We start from the raw sequence: 19,091 nt of genomic DNA on the forward strand, positions 1-19,091 counted from the left end.
CTGCTGGGGCCTGGCAGGCACCGGGGAGCCGCCTGCTGGCAGCCAGCGTGTCTGAAGGGTCGGCCCCGCCCCGGGGGGCATCCCCACCGCCCGGCGTGGGTACAGCCGCGGCCCGGAGGGCGAGCGTGGGGATGGACGGCCGGGACCTGCCGCTGCTGCTGGCGAGGCCCGGCGCCCCGGCTGGTCTGCTGGGAGCCCCACGTCCTGTCAGGAGCGGCGTGTGACCCCGAGGCAGGGTCCCTCGCAAGGATATTTACGGGGCACGAGTCTCAGGAGGCCCCGGGACAGGTGGGGCGCAGGAGGCAATGCTCAGAACCCAACGTGAGACGAGACGACCGACCACGGCGCGACGCGGCTCATCCGTAACAGGCGTTTTATTGGCGCCCGAGAAGTGCACGAACAGGCTGGACGCGGACGCTGCTTTCGGGAAAAAACCGCCGCGGGCCCCGCGAGACTCACATTCCAAAGGGCACCACAGCGACACACAAGGCCTCGGCCCTGCCCGCGGGGAGCAGCAGCGCCGGTGGACGGGGCGGGCGCGGGGCTGCCGGGAGCAAGGCCTGGGCTGCCCCTGCGCGTCGGCGCCCGCGGCTGGGGAGGAAGGCGCGGACACGGGCCCGCAGGGGGCAGAGGCGGCCGAGGGAAGCAGGTCGAAAACGAAAGCGCGGTGGGCCGGCCCGAGCGCCTCAGACAGGCCCATCTCGTCAGCCTCCGGACCGCGCGATGTGTAAAGTGTGAGGAAGGAAGACGCTCCACTCGGCCTTTCCCACGCGCATGCTGAGGATCCTCTGACGCTTCGGACTGAATGTCACAGAGCCGAGCTCCCCGGGCAGGCCGCCGCGGCGCCCCTCAGAGCGCGTGCAGGCCGCTCTGCTCCTGGTAGTCCTCGTAGAACCGCCTCAGCGCCTCGGGGATGCGGGGCCTGACGGCGCTCAGGGCGCGCGTGAAGTGTCTCCGCCGGATGCTGTCGGCGTGGACGTCCTCCTCCAGGGCCAGCAGGGCCGCCTCCCGGCACACAGCCACGACCTGCAGGCACAAGTACGCATCGGTCCTGGGAGGCGGCCTTCCCCGTGACCCCCAAGTCCAACGCCAGCCGCCACGCAGCTCAGAGGGCGGAGGAGCAGGCGTGCTCAGGAGGGAGCGGCCGGGCAGGAAGAGGAAGCTTCTAGCACTTCCTCTGGGACAGTGCAGGCGGTCTCATCTCCTCACCTTACCCCTGCCCACCCCGTATCCGCCCAGAGGACATATCGGCAGAGACCGCGCGCCCCAACCCCTCGTCTGGTGGGCTCCTTAGGGCTCGGGAGAGCAACCCCGGGCGGCCAGGCCTCTCCCAGCCCCCAGACCTGTGGCAGGCCGGGTGGTGGACACCCACAGGCTGCCCATGCAGCACATGCCCTCCCTGCTGTGGTCCTCACAGGGGAAGTGCGGGCTGCGCACGCCCCTGGCATACAAAGGCTGCAATAGCTGACGTGTTGACGTAACACTGACTCAGAGCAGCCTGAGCACGCGAGCCCCTGTGAAGACAGTGCCTGGCAGGGTCGCCCTGCTCACCCCCGACCGCGCCCTGCAGAGGGGCCGGCGCCTCCCCGTCGCAAATACCGGGCGAGCTCTGTCCTGGACGACTGCGGGAACCCGGGCCCTGGCTCTGAGGGGCGGGCCGTGCCCGGGCAGGGGCTCCCTCCCGCCGCGGGGACGACGGCTGCCAAGAGCGGGCGCCGCGGAAAGGTAACCAGAGCTGAATTTGCACCATTTTTGTTCGGACGGGAAGAGGAGAAGCAACATTTAGTCTGCGTTGAATTTCTCACTAATTTTGAGACTAAAACAGTGAACACTCGGAAAGCTCAGGGGACCGTGAAGTGCTTCAACAGGCCAAACCCCAAGAACAAATGCCAGCCTTGGGGCGCACCAGGCCCTTGTTCCGCCCACGTGCTGCTTGCGTCCCTCGCGGGGGCGGGATTTCCCGAGACTCTTCCCGACCTGCCCTCGGGGGACCTGCCGGGAGCCCGGAGCCCAGCCGTGCCGCTCTCAAGTCCCTGACGACGGGACCCCCGCTGCAACATGGCGTGCGTGGTCTCTGGTCCGGCACGGCCCATGGGCTCTGCGGAGCTTTCTGCCCCGCCTCCAGAGCAGCGTGAGGACGCATCGCCCACCGATACCTAACACGCAAAGCCGGCCAGGTCTCACCTCACAGCGGCGCTCCAGAACCCCTGGGGCGGCACCAGCAGCGACCCGTCTAGGCAGAGACACAGATCCATCGCCCACGGGATGGAAAGGCCCAGGGCTTCTCCTGCGCCTTTCCACCTGCTCCCCCAGTGGACTAAGAGCACCGGAGGGGGAAATGAAGCGCGCACAGCTCCCGGAGACCCAACAGGAGCCGTCACAGCACGCCGAGCCCACAAGGCACCCAAGCCGCGGGCCTGGAGCACGAGGGCAGAACAGAAGGGGGGACAGGCAGCGAGAGGGGCTAGAGGCAGCGACGACGTGCCTCTGGCTTGGTGAAGGGCTGCCCCGCAGGCCTTCCTGGCTTAAATTTTGGGGCACAGCAAGCGAAGTAGCTGGCTTCCCGCGGGGTCTGGCTGAGGAGACCAGAGGCATGCATGGTTTCTGGCTGGGTCCGGCCCGGTGCCCCCGAAGCACAAGGGAGAGCCTCACCTCTGCTCCCGAGTACGTGTCTGTCAGGGGGACCAGCTCGTCCAGGTCCACCTCGCTGCTGACGGGCATGGAGCGCAGCTGCAGGTTCAGTATCTCCCGCCTGGTCACTGCGTCTGGCAAAGGCACATAGATGATCCTGTCGATCCGGCCAGGCCTCAGCAAAGCCTGCAGAAACGAGGATGCAATGTGGGTGAGTGACCAGCCCAGAGCCTGCAGCCGACAGAGCCAGCACGCGAGGCCCCGGAACCTGCTCCCCACATCCCAGCGGCCTCCAGGGCATGTCAGCAGATGGAGAGTCCCTGGGGCGGCTCGCGCTCCTCCACCACGGCCTGCAGAGGCCACAGGGGCACTGAGCGAGGACCGCCACGTGGCGTCCCAGGGAAGGTGTGCGATGCAACGTGTGCTCTCACTCAGCGCCTGCCCAGAGAGGTGCAGAGCACAGCCGCAGGCCACCCACCCTGGGTGCTGGGACAGCGCAGCACAGGCACGGACAAGGTCCACGCGGTGACAGCTCCACGTCTGCGATTCCACAAAGCCAATGAAACGTGTATCTTAAGTGGTTGGCTTCAAAGCATGTGCTACACGCAGTTACTGAGAGACCTGGAGGGCTTCCCAGAGTCACTCTGCTGGAGCCGCAGGAAAGCGAGTGGGTCCCCCCCTGGACGCAGGGGGAAGGGCAGCGACACCATCCGAATAGATTGGCCCTGCCCATCGAGAACAGCCAGCAGGAGGCCGCCCTCCCGGAAGGGGCCAAACTGCAGACACAGGTCGTGGGCCTGTCCACAGCCACCACGAAGGCTCAGCAAGCAAGAGTCCAAGAACTGGTTGACCTGCTGTTCAGGTACATGTCCCGCTAGTCTCTAATAAAAATTCACTTTTTTCACATTCACTGAGGAAATGAGAGTAGTCTGTGGAAGTCACTCTTGTATTGAGAATAGGGGTCCAAATCAAGGCGCCCCCACAGGCCTTGGTGACAGCCCCCACCCCCACCCTAGGCCCTCCTGACTGACGCTCGGGCGAGGGCAGCGCCCATGGCAAGGAAAATGTTTTCTTTCACAAATATGTGGGAAAGGTGGTTCGCCGACGCTATCGGCGGTTTCAGTGGCAAACAGTAACGGCTAAAAGGATATCATCAGCCCTGGTGACTACTGTTATTTTCTAGAATTTCCCTGAGAAGTTAGGTGGACTCACAGGTCCCCCTCAGCCTCCTCAGTGGGCGTTGAAGACACAGACTCGCTCACAGCATGACTCACCAAAAAGGCTCAGTTACGACTCTTCATGTTTCCTTTGTTCCAAGACAAATTTTTGCCTCAATACTTAGACCATTTCACGTTCACAGGCCAGAGGTGCGCGCAAGAACAGTACGATAAGCCCTCACAGAAACTCTCCTCCAATTCAGTCAACCTTTCACTGTCTGCCTTATCTTTGCTCTGTGTCCTGTGGTTTTGTGTCTGGTCACCTGCGAGCAGGTTGCACACCCTCGCCTGACGGTAAGAAGGGCCCCGGCACACGCTCCAGCACACACGGCCTTGGCGCGCCCGGCATCCTCTGCGAAGACCTCGTGCCTGTTCACACACGGCTTCCTCGTCACTGTGTACAGTTGAATTTCACATAATTCACATGTCACAAAATATTCTTCTTTTGATTTTTTTTCAGTCATTTAAATATGTAACAACCATTCTGAGATCATGGGATGCACAAAAACAGGTGTTAAGAAGTTGCTGGTGGTGAGTGAGGTTTAACCAGCGCTAAACAGCCAGAAACGTTCCTCACTATGACTATATTTAAAATTTCTTAAAAAAAAAAAAAAAATCAGATGATCCAATAAAAGAATCTCAGAACATCACTTATCTAAGAAAACAGTCCGAACACTTGATGCATAATGGGGTAGGGGAAGCCCAAAGGTAACAGAACCGTTCCGGGGCCACCAAGCCATAAGCAGAAAAACCTACCAGAGTCGTCTCAGTTCTGAAGCAGGAGGCCGCAGGCCCGGCTGGAACAGGGCCTAGGAGGTTATTTGCATAATCCCGCCCTCGGCAAACCGTGGGCCCAGGTCTGGGCATCAGGACCCGCCTCCTTTCTCACCTTGTCAACCCTGTCTGGGCGGTTAGTAGCAGCCAAAACGGTCACATCCTTCAACTGCTCAATGCCGTCCATCTCCGTCAAGAGCTGAGCCAAGACCCGGTCAGCTACGTTCCCAGCACCTGAAGAACTGATTTTTAAAAATAGCTTAGAAATCTGTCTGCCTGTCCGCGAGCACTTGATTACTTCAAAAATGCTGTCTATTTTATGACGAGAAAAATCTCATCTGCCTAAAAGCCTAATGCATGCCCAGACCTCCCCCCTTGCTGAACTCCACTGACAGGAATGGGGAAAGCATGGAATAAGCCGCAGCCACACCCGGGCAAGGCGCTGGGGCCTGTGTGAGTCAGGACTCTCCACACGCTTGAGAGGTGGCGATTTCTGACGTGCACGTCAGAACATGCAGCAGGCAGGGAGTCTGCTTCTGCCCATGAACCAGGTTGATGACCGCCCATTAGAGTGGGGACTGCACTGGATTTAACTGTCTCTGATCCCCCAAAAGTCAAAGTGGCATCCACAGGTCTTACTAACGAGCAAAGCCACGATGTTGGCCCGCCTCAGTCCTCACGGCACCTGCTGAGCCACAGGCATTTGGAGCTGAGACGGGCGGGACAAGCGTCTGGACAGACAGCACCGTGTGGCGGACACGCCCCGCACCTGTCCCGGCCCTGGACAAGGGGCACATCCAGTATGATCTGCCCCATCTAAATTCTGGTTTCTAGAGGGCCCCGTGGTCATACCACATCACCTTGTGTTTCAAGTATTCTTATCTACCGCCCGGCCTGACATCCTTTCAGTTCTGCCCAAGCTCTGCTTAAACACGAGCCCAGCGGCTCAGCAGACGCTTCCTAGGGACTGCAGGTTGGACATCAGATAACACAGAAACAGATCCTTCCGGTTTGCAAAGTTGGTTATTCTGTGCTGGCCCAACATCGCCCACCAAAGTGATCTATCATTCATTATTTTTCATAAAAAGACGTGAAACCCAAACTTGTCCAATTTGCCACTTGCCGTCGGAGGACTCTCGGGACCCCCCCCCCCCCCTGCTCCGGCCCATCCCTGCCCGTTCCTCCCGCGGGTCACAGAGCGCGGGCTGGGGACCACCACAGTGCAGACGTTTCATGGCTGAGAAGTATTCTTGGCTGAAGAACTTCCAAAGCTTCAGTAGGAAGCAAAAGCTATAAAGCGGACATCCTAGGAAAAGCAAAACTAACTCCATGAAAAAGTTTTAAAACAAATGTGTCATCACTAACTTGATAAATTGACTTTATGAACATCACTGGCGAGGGCTGGGCCAGGGCAAGGCACACCCCACAGGACCGTGCAGCTGCGGAGAGGACTGAAGCCAGACTTTGCGGCAACGTTTTCTATTCCCTTCAGCAAGCGGCCAGCCCCCTCAGGCAGGTTACTGTACTCCTAAGTCCCGTGATGCCGCGGACGCAAGGGAATTCAAGGCGTGTTAACACGCAGGGTGAGCTGACAACCCTCAGCGTCCCGGTTACATCTGCAAATTCCCACAGCGCCACGGCCGCTGAATGGGACGTTTCTACCAAGAGCCTCCCTGCCTGACAGCGCGTATCCCACTGCGGAGGCCGCCACGGCTCTGCAGTCGGCCTCCCCCGGCGCCTGCGCAGCAGCGCACCCCAGCCTGCTCCTGCTCAGCTGCAAGCAGACGTTTGGTGTCAGGGTATGCGCAGCACCCCCTCAGCTACTCTTCCCCTGTGCAGTGACGGGAAACCAGCTTTTGCGACCCTCAGGCCATCGGCCCTCAGAAGTAACAAAAGGACCCAAGACATCCAGCCCACAGGCCAACAAGCTGATGGGCATCTCTGGGACATGGCTCGAGCAGGGCGGGGAGCAGGGCCGCCACCCTAACAGCAGCTTCCTAAGGACAGCCACTTCTGCGGGTGCAGCAGCTCCCCAGGAGGGCCCAGGCGCCTTCTGCTGGCAAGGAGTCTCATCAGCAGCGCTGTGCACCCCAGCCACACATCAGGAGGCTTGCTCAGAGACCAGCATCCCCCAACAGAAGTGCCTGCAGCACAAAGGCTTTAAAGGGACTCCAAACATCAGAACAGAACCCACACATGTGCACAGCGCGAGACACACACGTAGCCTATTTGGGATTAGACGACGCTCACCCTCATTACCTGATATTCAGGAAAGAAACAATACCCGCTTTTCAATTATTTTTAAATGTTAAACAACAATAGATTTATTTCAGCTGCATTTTTAATAGGTTTTTTTTAATAGTTTTTTTTTTTTATAGAGGCATGTTTTATTTATTTGTTTGTTTGTTTGTTTGTTTTTGTTTATACATGCACTGGGTACAGTCAGAAGCACGGGAGGGTGAGAGAATTCACCAGAGCCAGAGCGGGGAGCAGAGCAGGCAGAAGGACCGAAGGACACTGCTGAGGGGAGCAGCGGGCGGCAGGAGAGGTCTGCGCGCCATGCGGGACCCTCCTTCGGTGGCCGGGGAGCAGCTCGGGATCGAACCGGCACCGCAGAGGCCGCGGGCAGCTTCGCAACCCAGCGCTCAACCACTGTGCCACCGGGGAGGCCCCTCAGCTGCATTTTTAAAAACATGATTTAATCCAGGCAGAACCTGATACTAGAACTACTGTTATAACTGGAGTCTACTATATCCTATCAGCATTTAATTGCGCTTTGTTTACAGTTTGATTGCGCGAACGCCACTAATTATGATAGGCCGTGTTTGGGGTTTCCGCAAATATAACAAGTGAAATGAGTATCGGTGTTTTCCCAAACAAAACTGCATATGAAGTATTACCATCAAGTGATTACATAAATAATAGTGAAAAGAAAAAAACTGACTTGAAGATGTTTTCATTTAGGCGAGAGGTATTCATAAATAAAGTTTGTGTAAGAAACGCTATTTACTCCCCATGATTATCTCTAAGATGTAAAAGCAGTCCTGTTAAATACTTCTTACCTGCCCCTTTCAACTGCTAAAGCATCAAGTTCGTCAAAGAAAATAATGGAAGGAGCCACTGCTCTTGCTTTTCGGAAGATCTGGAGGAAAGAACACCACATCAGCTAAAGACCAAGCAAGCTCCAGGAAACTCTGCAGTTGGTTTTAGATCTATTATCTCCACGCCACCCAGGCCAACTCCGCATGCACCCTGGCACGGACTCTGCACGCCCCAGGCAGTGAGAGGAGGCCGGCTGCGCAGGAGAGACCGCAGCGGGAGGCCACAGTGGCGAGCAGACAAGCGGGCGGGTGTCGCTCGGCGAAAGCCCAGCCCCACCACTGGAAGCTTGTGACCTTCAACAGGTAACTGCAATTCTCCAACTTCAGTTTCCTCATCTATAAAATGTGGCTGACAACAAATGCCTGCCTCAGATAACTCTAAGAAGTGAATGGGAAAAAAAAAAGTAGAGGCTGTATTAGCACAATGCCTGGAAGAGCGCAGGGTGCAGAATATGATGGCTGTTATGAACCACCAAGTCCAAGCTGTCCCCACAGATCAGCACATAAGCTACCCTAACCCCACGCCTTGGTCATTTCTCCAAAGACTGGTTAGGGAAGTAATGGTCAAAGTAAAGCCAGGATGAGAAAAATGCCCAGTGTGTGGGAGAGGCCCGTAGGCTGGACCCGCAGTCACCAGACTGCCCCGCTGGCCCGGCCAGGTCACCGGCGAGGGCTTGTGTCCCCGGGCCAGAGTCAGCACGAGCAGAGACAGCCCGGCGCGCGGGTCCTGCTCTCACACACCTGGCACAGCAGCACAGGACAGTAATGTGACGAGCATTGCCTCCGCCCTCTTCTAATCACAGGGGTGGCACCGTCGGCTAGCGTTTTATAGGGTCAGTTACCCACATTTACAGAAGGAAAAAAGGGCAAAAAGCAGTTTTAATTTTTGTCTAAGAGGATAAACAAGCATTCCCATCTCTCACCCATCTCTCCTGGGTGCCCAGGAGGTGGGGATGGGAACCGCCCTGGCCTCGGCCGCCTGCATCCCCTCTCTCCCCGAGCTGCCCCAAGGACGCAGGCCCCGAAAGCAGACGTGGGGCCTGGGCTGTGGGAGGCTCCTGCCCAAGCGGTCAGCAGCATCAAGGGGGAAGAGCCACCAGCCATTAAAGATGCGAAGTATGGGGGGGAGGGGCACGCGGCAAGTTCAGTCACCAAAGCTTCTTCAGCCACAAGGCCCCTGAGCTTGAAGGGCGCTGCAGCCGCCCCCGAGGGTGAACCTAATGAGCAGCACACACTCCCCTTCTCTCGTCATGCTGGGAACCAAAAAGTTTACTTGGTAAAACTCAAGGCTGGTGGCATTAAGTTTCAAAAAAGGATCACAAATGATCAACACACCCTTCTTAAATAAGATAGTATTTTCCTAAAGAGAAAAGTAAATCACCAGCATTTGGACTTGGAAGCAGATGTAACACCCGCGACCCGACAGGACGGAGACGCAGACGAGGCCCGGGAGGCGCGCCTGGGCCCCGTGCGCACGGCCTACCTCTCTGACCGCTCTCTCCGACTCTCCGACGTATTTGCTCATTAATTCAGGCCCCTGCGGGAAAAGAAAATAACCAGTCAGTGTCATGATCACGTAACCAAGGGTATGTCCTGTGATTCAAAAGAAAATACAGACCAAAGAATAGAAGCAGAAAAAAGAGGAAACGATAAACAACAATCTTTAATGAAATGGATGCCTTGAATGTGATTTTGCTCACTGGGTCAACACCCAGTTATGGTCATGGGCCTCGACTTACAAATCTTCTTGCAAATCTTCTAACGCATGGAGTATAGAAATAAAAGGGGAAAAACTTGATCTTAGACACAGAAATACTGGAGTGACACAACTACAAACAGGCCCAGAACTAACAGAGCTGATAAAATCAGCCGTCCACGAAACCAGTGCTGTCAACTTTTGTCAAGAATTTTAAGGAACATAAAATTAGGGGACAAAGCAGAAAACACTGAAAAGCACCGACTCTAACTTACAGAGTTAAGATAAATCTGAGATGAAAAATACGCTGGGTGAGGTGCTAAGCAGCTATTAGGCCCGCAGAAGAAAAGTATCGACAGACTCGATGGCAGAGCAACGATTCAAATCAAAGCACGGATGCAAGGACGGACCAGACCTGGGGTACATACAGCTGCACCAGGCGGCCTGAACCACGCGTAACTGAAGACTCAGAAACGAGCGCAAGTGAACAAAAAGTATCTGCCAACTCGAGGAAATGAAGGCATCTCCAGATCAGCAAGCCCAGGAGACAGACCCACTAGGACGTGCAGCACCAACAGTCCGGGACACGGGGACTCGGCACCCACAGGCGGACTTGCCACACCGCTTGCTCGGAACAGGGCGCGCGGGGACGTACCGCGGAAGGGCTGCAGGGACACGCCAGGGAGCTGAGGGCCGCCCCTTGAAGGCGCAGTGGGGAGAGTGTGTCACCCACAGGCTCCGCAACAGGGCAGAGGCGGCCGGGCGCCCAAGGAGCCGCGCACCAGGTGAAAGCTCGGCGCACGTCATGCGGAGTCACGACACAGGGTGCTGCAGACGGAGGGACAAGGTAAATACCAAAGACTTTCCCTTCATCACTGGCGCTTTAGAAAGGTGGCTGACCACTGGCAGCAGCCCAGTGACGACACCCCACGCTCCACTCGGCCCTTCCCGGGCGCCTGCTGTGTGCTCCATGACTCGGGTCTCGGGACAGCCAGAGCCCCACGCTGGCCCACTCTGGGGTGCTCTTCTGAACACTTCCATGGCCAAGATTTCAAGTGTGGAGTTGACAAACCAGTGACAATCACCCACATCCAAGTACCAGCTGCCCCATTCATCAAGCGCGACCGCCACGACTCTGTCTTGCAGCCCGTCACTGCTCTACACCAGCTCGGTGACAACTCCAGGGCCGTACTTACACCGCGGGCCCCTACAGCTCTGTCCCCTGAATCTCTCCGGGCTCACCCCAGTCTCCCCAGGAGCTTTCTGAATGTGCCTGCACTGCCCTGTGGCTTTTGGCTATCCCAATGTGCATCAAGGTTTGTGAGTTCTAAGGGTCTAGGGAAGGCGAGGGAACCCAGCATGCACTGTGGAGAGTGAAACATTATGGAACACGCTCGAAGAAACCCAAGCGTACTTGAGACAGAAGCGGCCACAGGGTGTGAGTAAAGTCCCTAGAGAAACAATGGAAAGACAGCGTCCATGCACAGAGGCTGCGCTGGGAAAGCATTTCAGTCTGAAAATGGGCAGCACATGCCAGACCAGACACGGCTCGGGCACGTAAACACCCAGGGGTGGGGAGTCTAAAATCACACTGTTTGTTCCTGTCAAAACACAACCCTAAAACCTCACCCACATTCACTCAGGAACCTGAAATAACACCCTTCCCCTTAGGACGCCACCCCATGTCCCCAACGGGCAGGAACGGAGAGCAGCAAGGAGGCCACACGACACCCACCTTCACGGCCAGGAAGTTGAGTCCGCTCTCGCTGGCGAGGGCCTTGGCGATCATGGTTTTCGAGCAGCCGGGCGGCCCGTACAGGAGAACCCCTCGAGGCGGCTGGATGCCCATGCGGACGAAGGACTCAGGGTGTTTCAGGGGCCACTCCACAGCCTGTTTCAGCTTCAGTTTGATCTTCTCCAGTCCTCCGATATCTGCCCAGGACACCTGCAGAACAGGATATTTTCTAAATAGAGGTGTTGACAGGACAGAGTAAAAATAAGCACAAAAAAAAGCAAGAGGAAACAGAAGCATCTAAGAATCAGAATCCTTTTTAAAAAAAGAAAAAAAACCCTCGGGGTCTCCCTGGTGGCACAAGGGTTAAAACGCAATCTATGAAGCTGTCTGCAGCCACTGCAGCACGAGTTCAATTCCTGGCCAGCCAGGGAGTGACCCACACGGCACAGCAGACCTCTCCTGACTTGCCTGCTACTCCCCTCAGCAGTGGATCTCAGTGGATCTGCCTGTTCTGTTCCCCACTCTGTCTCTGGTGAGTCCTCTTACCACCCCCACACCTCTGGCCTGCACCGCAGCTCTTGTATGCATAAATACATAAAATAAACCCTAAAAAAAAAGTCAATACAACAGAAGCACAAATACTCTCCCAAAATACACCAATTTTAAAAATTTGCCATTATTTGCTTTAGTGGGGGCTCCAGCTTTGCCTCACATGTGCACCCGAACAGCGCACACACTTTATTTTTTAATTTTCTGTTGAACAGTTTAAAGTGAGGTGCCAATATCTGGGCCCTCCTCAATATTTCCACACGTTATCTGAAAAACTAATAATGTTTAAAAAATGCCTCCTGAAACATCCATTCAGCCACTCCACACACATTATTAGCTGCTCTGCTGGCTAATGGCAAGGCTACCGAGATAAATGCGGCCAAAGGGCCACAGGCAATGTTTGTGCCCGGTGTGCAGGGGCTGTGGCATGTGAGCACGGGTGTGTGTGGCCACAGGACAAGGCAGGAGCCCTGCACAAGCTGCATGTGGAGGAAGCAGCAAGACTCACAAGGACGGCCCAGCTTGAAGAGCACACATCCAGACACCGTCAACATGATGTCAAGCAGGTGGCCATTTGGCCACCTCCACCCAGTAAGTGCACTCGGGGGCATGGACCCCACAAGCACCAGCTGACACCCACAGTGCCCAGACACAAGGCTTCCTAGCAGCTGTATTCGAAACAGCCCAGAGGGCCTTCCCTGGTGGCGCTCAGGCGGTTGAGCGCCTCACAGTGAGGCTGTCCGCAGCCTGCGGTGCCGGTTCAATCCTGGCCGGCTGGCCAGGATCCCACATGGTGTGGCAGACCTCTCCTGTCGCGCCTGCTGCTCCCCTCAGTCTGCCTGTTCTGTTTCCCACTCTGTCTCTGGTGAATCCTTTCACCCTCCCGCACATCCGGTCTATACCCCGGTTCTTGCATTAAATAAATAAATATATCTTAAAAAAAAAAAAAAAGGCAACAGCCCAGACCTGGACAAGAGCCCAGATGCCCTTGGACGGGAAAGGCGGGCATACCACAGCCGGCCACGGCGCACACACTCTACATGCTGTGGAGGGGCCTCCAGGGGATCGTGCTACGCAAAACCTCACCCCAAGAGGTGCTCGCTGGAGGCAGAGCGAGGTGGGCGTGGCTACAAGGCGTCCCCGAGGACTGACACACACCCACCTCGGCAGGCAGTGAAGCCACGTCAAATGAAACACGTGTGTGCACACAAACAAGCAGGAGTGCGTGTGAAACGAGCACTCGAGCCGAGCAAGACCGGAGCTCACGTCAACGTGAACAACTTAGGACAGTGGTTCAGGGCTCTCCCACAGTATTTCTTAAAAAACTGCAATTGAGGGCCTCCCCGGTGGCGCAGTGGTTGAGTGCTGGGTTGCGAAGCTGCCCGCGGCCTCTGCGGCGCCGGTTCGATCCCCGGCTGCTCCCCGGCCACCAGAGGAGGGTCCCACATGGTGCGCAGACCTCTCCTGCCGCCCGCTGCTCCCCTCAGCAGTGTACTTCGGTCCTTCTGCCTGCTCTGCTCCCTGCTCTGGCTCTGGTGAATTCTCTCGCCCTCCCGCGCTTCTGACTGTACCCAGTGCATGTATAAACCAACCAACCAAACAAACAAACAAACAAATAAATAAATAAGACATGCCTCTAGAAAATTAAAAAAAAAAAAAAAAAACTGCAATTGAATCTACAATTATCCCCATAAAAATTTTAATTAAATACAAGTCTTTAAAGTGCAGATGAGGGAGTTTTTCTGGACTCTCAGCGCCTTTCAGAGTTCAGTTCACTGTGTGACTGGCAGGGGCAGAGCTGACTCACATTCGGGACATCGATGGCCACTTCCCTCATGGCGCTGGGCCTGACCTCGCTCACGCCCCGCAGGAAGTCGTCCAGGGTGACCCTCACTGCGCCGGCGACCTTGCTGTCAGGCAGGTTGGGCTGTTTCCTCAGAACTCTCCGCAAGGCACAGAGACCTACGAGGAGGAAGGCCGCACAGACTCACCTTCTACCCCAAAGATAGAGACCTGGCCACCACCACACAACAGTAAAAGGCCCAGACCTCACGCGTCCCACAGCGTTTAGATATTCGTGCTTGTGTAAGGAGGGGCAGGCAATGGAAGAATGTGGCGATGACGAGTTAAGACAAACATGAGAAAAGGCTCCCTTCACACATGACACAGAACACACAAACACCACAGGCACACACAGAAGCCACTTGCCACAGAGGTGTACCACAATCATCTAAAACTTAACAACACGCTTTTTGCCTCTGCCCTTTTTGTCAGCACATCCAGACCAGAGTCACAGGTTTGCACGGGACCGGCAGAAAGGCTCACAGCACGGGCAGCTGACCCCTGGAAATGGGGCTGGAATCAGACTTGCGTTGCGTGTGTCCATCTGGGATGGGAGACCTGCTGCTAGCAGAGTGGAAGGGAGCAGAGGGGAGGCTGGAGAGGCCTGGAGGTGGGATGGCGGGGGCTGGAGGCCCGCCCTGGAAAGGCCGTCACGTGGAGAGCACAGGGCGAGAGGACGGCTCACAGGGAGAGAACTATCAGGAAGACAGAGAGGAGGAGAATCAGAGAAATAAATACAACAGGGGCCAACAGCCAATGGCATCGAACCCAGATCACTTGAGAGGACGCCGACCTGCAGAGCCAGAGCTGCTAAGTTCTTCGTGCTTCTGGCTCAGAGTGAAAACGTGGCCGGACTGGAGTCCCGCTCTTTCCCGACACGAGCTGAGGCTGAGTGCCGGGCCGGCAGGGCCCTCAGCCTGCAGGGCAGCCCAGGTCCGCCCGCCTGCGGCTGGAGGTCACCGATACCGGAGCTGTTTGCTCTGTGTGTTCCAGGGCACAAGACCCACCCTGAAGGAAATTAGGCCTCTGAGACCTGAGAAACCCAGCGGGAATATCTGAGCACCATCATTTTAAAACATCTTTTAACTGTTATGATTCAGCAAAATTTTACTGAATTAAAAGGACACCGTTACTTGTCATTTTACTTTCATTATTTGATCTGTAATAGAGAAACAAAAATGGATGCAAGGCAAGCACGTACAAGCCCCCAAAATGCGGGGCTGGACTTCTGAAAACTACCAAGAAAAGCCGCTCAGAACATGGACTAGAGGCCTTCTCAGGGAGACTCCCGGGAGAAGTCACAGAGAGAGGCTACTGGCAACCGCCCGCCAAGGAGCTTGAGGACAGAGGTAACAATAGCAAAATGTGCTGGGGAGAACTCACACCACCACGTTATCGGTCCCCTGGTCAGTCGGCTCTCTCTCACCAAGACTTTCTAGTCCCTCCGCTCTTCACTCTGCCCATCTTCCTGCGCTGTCCAGGCTACAGGGTTAAACTCATCAGTCTAGACCCCACCCCCACGCCTGTGACGCCACCATGCACGGACACGGTGTCCCTCTGTGAGAGGGAAGCTCAGATGCTGCTCTTCCGGTCACTTCCGTTGTGTCCTTTGGTGCAACCCCAGATACCAAGTCCTCTATTACACACGCACTGTGAAACTGAAGAGCTTGTAAGCAGAAAACACTCAAAGTTCATTTTAGACTGTTTCACAGCGCAGTAGTTTTAGCTAAATGGTGCAGAGCATAAAAAACCTCAGTAAGTACAACTGCAGTCATCTGGCAACATGTTGTACTAAATAACATCTTTGTGCCCTGAAGAGTGTTAACCAGTTTCTAAAAAAAATCTAACATAAATGTAAGTCATCAAGACCACAGCAATCTGTCTCTTCCTCTGCCCAGATGGTGGTCGGCGACCCCGCCAGCATTTCTAGGTGACCAGGCAGCGCTGAGACAAGGGAAGAGCTGACTCGATCTGCCGCCACGATAGTGCCACGTGAGCATGAAATCTGACAATAAAGGAGACCAAGTATTTCCATTTAGGAAGGGATCTAGAAAGGGCAGGTATACCTGCATTTCTTTTTTTTTTTTTTTTAAAGATTTATTTATTTATTTATTTATTTATTTATTTATTTATTTATGCAAGCACTGGGTACAGTCAGCAGCGCGGGAGGGTGAGAGAATTCACCAGAGCCAGAGCGGGGAGCAGAGCAGGCAGAAGGACCGAAGGACACTGCTGAGGGGAGCAGCGGGCGGCAGGAGAGGTCTGCACGCCATGTGGGACCCTCCTCAGGAGGCCGGGGAGCAGCCGGGGATCAAACCGGCGCCGCGGAGGCTGCGGGCAGCTTCGCAACCCAGTGCTCAACCGCTGCGCCACCGGGGAGGCCCTATACCTGGATTTCAAAAGCATATACGCTCTTACAAGTTCACAATTATAAAGCCACTACAATTTAAAATATGAACTAAGGAATGGAGAGCTGGGGAAACCCACACCCATGCAGACGGAAATAACATGCGCTGATTACCAGACAAGAAAGAAAAGCCAAAGGAATGAAGACACCTAGAGTTTCCAGAAGCTGACAATAGAGTCACGTCCTCCACATTCACACAACGGAGCGCAGCAGAGGGGAGCCCAGAGCAGGTCCTGAGCCACAGGGAAGGAGGGAGAGGAGCACCCAGCAGGGAAAGCCAGGCGGGAGCGGCGCCTTGGGGGCGCGCGAGGCCAGGAGGGGCTCTGGGTCTTAACTGGCGGGGCACGTGAGCGCCTTCCTTCATAAGTTTGTGAATCTCTCTGCGTAAGAATTCAGAAAGTTTATTAAAAAGACAAATCATGTAAGAAGCCAAGTAAAGAGAAGAAAAACAGTCACCGCACAGAAGTTGGTCTAAGGGACACGGGCAGCTGGCAGTTTCAGAAATGTATGTTTAAATATCTTCTTACCTCAAATCTATGCATCCACTGGGGTGCAATGACGCTGACCCCCAACATCTCACTGTTGGAGCGCAAGCACTACTCACCCCCTAGCACAGGCTGGCAGAATAAGCAGCACCACGGTGACTCAGGAGACGCCCAGACAGGGCCGAGCGAACTGTCTACACAAAAGCCCTGAACAGCCTTGGAACCTCCGCAGGACACGTCGCCTCAGGCAATGTGCACGCAGGGTTTCTAGCACAGTGTCCAAGTGGGAGCCGTCCTCCGGCGCAGCCGCTCCCAGAGCGCAGTCCCACGGAGAGATGGCGCGCTGCAGGCGGGTGAATGAGGAGACGGTGCAGGACCGGACGAGAGAGGAGAGCAGTCTTCACATGAGCAAATCTGCACGTTTCTGAGCACAGCCCCCCGGAAGGGAGCCGTCCGTGTGTGTCTGCGAGACTGACCTGCCACTTCAGCGACCCGGAGCCGCCGCGCAGCTACTCTCCCGAGCACACCTGCCCATCTCCAATACTGAGCCACCTCATCACTCACCCCGAACAGTCAGAGAACCTCTTAGACACAACAATTTATTCCACAAATGCACCGAGCGCTCCACGAGGGACACACAGTAAAGAGGCAAATTCAGCTCTGAGGAAACACGAAGCACCGCCACATGAGCGACTGCGGCGAGCATGATGCCAGGGAAGAACAAAGCCCTAGAAACACACGTGGGGACTTCTAAGCCGCTGAGCTTTAGCGGCAGGCTAGACAACCCTCGCAGACATCAGCGCGCGCACGCCAGTATTTCACAATTGAAGGGTGCAGTCATTAAAGATGAAAAATAAACCGGTGTTAACTCAACCCGTGCGACCACGGGGCCTGGCGCCAAAGCGGCAACGCGCATCCCAGGCAGAAGGAAGAGGACAGACGAAGGCCTTGGACGAGCGCGCACATACCCGGGGAACAAGACAGAGCCCCGACTGGCAGGCGGAGGAAACACATGGCTGAAGTAAAGCAAACCCCAGCCCTCCCCAGCGACTGCAGGTATGAGACACGATACAGGACAGCTGACTGGACGGAAGGAAGGAAGAACAATATAGAAGATCACAGACTTGCAAAAGCTGTAAAAAAGGTCACTGCTGCCAGGGCCTTGAGGTTCTGCGGGTGCAGACTCTATTTTAAGGCCCTCCAGTTCACACAGACGCTACTCTTGAAAACAACACGGAAGTTGAACAGATTTCATATAAGCTCAATGTCAAAAGTGTATCAGCTTCCAAAAACTAACCCTGCTCCAGATCTGCCATTAGCACAGGCCACTCCCGATGAAAAGCTTCATTTATTAATATTTGGAAACATTCAAATACATTTTCTCAGCTTTAAAATTCGATGATGCGGGTCTCTGTGGTGGCCCGGGAGTCAGTCTCAGGCTGTCACTGCTGTGGCGGAGTTCGATTCCCAGCCAGGGGAGCTAACCCACGTGGAGCAGCAGACCTCTCGTGTCTCCCCGCTGCTCCCCTCAGCAGTGGCTTTCAGTCAGTCTGCCTGTTCTGTTTCCTGCTCTGTCTCTGGTGACTCTTCTCGCTGACCCCCCACCTCTGGCCTGTACCCCAGTTCTTGAAAGCATAAATAAATCTTTAAAAAAATAAAAATAGGGCCTCCCCGGTGGCGCATCGGTTGAGCACTGGGTTGCGAAGCTGCCCGCAGCCTCTGCAGCGCCGGTTCGATCCCCGGCTGCTTCCCGGCCTCCTGAAGAGGGTCCCACATGGCGCGCAGACCTCTCCTGCCGCCCGCTGCTCCCCTCAGCAGTGTACTTCGGTCTTTCTGCCTGCTCTGCTCCCCGCTCTGGCTCTGGTGAGACCTCTCACCCTCCCGCGCTTCTGACTGTACCCAGTGCTTGTATGTCTCTATCAATCAATCAATCAATCAATCAATCAATCTTTAAAAAAAATAAGTAAAAATAAAAATAAACAAATTACATGCGTATTTATAAATCAAAAATGAACAACTCACTAGAGCAGATGGACACAATAACAACAAGGAAGAGGGCTGAGAGCAGGCAATCCATGTGCTTTCCTTTCCTTACTAGGGTCAAAGTTTAGAGTGAAAAATTTTTATTTTAAAGATTTATTTATTTATACAACAACCGGGTTATAGGCCAGAGGCGCGGGAGGGTGAGAGGATTCACCAGAGACAGAGTGGGCAGCAGAACAGGCAGACTGACCGAAAGCACTGCTGAGGGGAGCAGCGGGGAGACAGGAGAGGTTTGCCGCGCCATGTGGGTAGCTCCCGAGCTGGCCCAGAATCGAACCCATGCTGCAGAGGCTGCGGCAGCTTCACAGAGCTGTGCTCAACCCCGGGGAGGCCCTAGAGTTAAAATTTAAAAATGTAAACAAAAAAGAGAACCAATACTTCTACATTCTTAAACAACTTTGAAACAAAAAATCAGGTATAGCTAATTAAACAATAAGTGTGTCATTTTGTTTTCATCATTTTCCCGTGCTCTCAAAAGTTTTGAGGGTGGAGAACGAAAGTAAACTGAGAGAAGGCAAAATGCCTCAGGCAGCCTAATGCCAACACATTCTTTCCAGAACAAGACACCTTCCCTCCAGTCCATGTCACCACCCAGATACAATCACTCCAGC

At 55.2% G+C, this 19,091-nt stretch overlaps 1 protein-coding gene across 1 annotated transcript in view; it reads right to left on the reverse strand.

Moving 5' to 3' along the window:
• Positions 1 to 590: 590 nt before the first annotated feature.
• AFG2A (AFG2 AAA ATPase homolog A) overlaps positions 591 to 19,091 on the reverse strand; it is a 65,489-nt gene continuing 46,988 nt past the window's right edge. The window contains exons 11-17 of the mRNA XM_037497138.1: positions 13,511 to 13,665; positions 11,155 to 11,364; positions 9,207 to 9,260; positions 7,685 to 7,764; positions 4,738 to 4,864; positions 2,653 to 2,817; positions 591 to 1,026 (exon numbers count right to left, since the gene is read on the reverse strand). Of these exons, the coding sequence (XP_037353035.1) occupies positions 850 to 1,026; positions 2,653 to 2,817; positions 4,738 to 4,864; positions 7,685 to 7,764; positions 9,207 to 9,260; positions 11,155 to 11,364; positions 13,511 to 13,665 (968 nt within the window). The 3' untranslated portion in view covers positions 591 to 849. The remainder of the gene's footprint in view (positions 1,027 to 2,652; positions 2,818 to 4,737; positions 4,865 to 7,684; positions 7,765 to 9,206; positions 9,261 to 11,154; positions 11,365 to 13,510; positions 13,666 to 19,091) is intronic.

The sequence above is a fragment of the Talpa occidentalis genome, unplaced genomic scaffold (genome assembly GCF_014898055.3).
Source record: "Talpa occidentalis isolate TD23 unplaced genomic scaffold, MPIMG_talOcc4v2.1 talOcc4.8, whole genome shotgun sequence".
Taxonomy (NCBI): domain Eukaryota; kingdom Metazoa; phylum Chordata; class Mammalia; order Eulipotyphla; family Talpidae; genus Talpa; species Talpa occidentalis.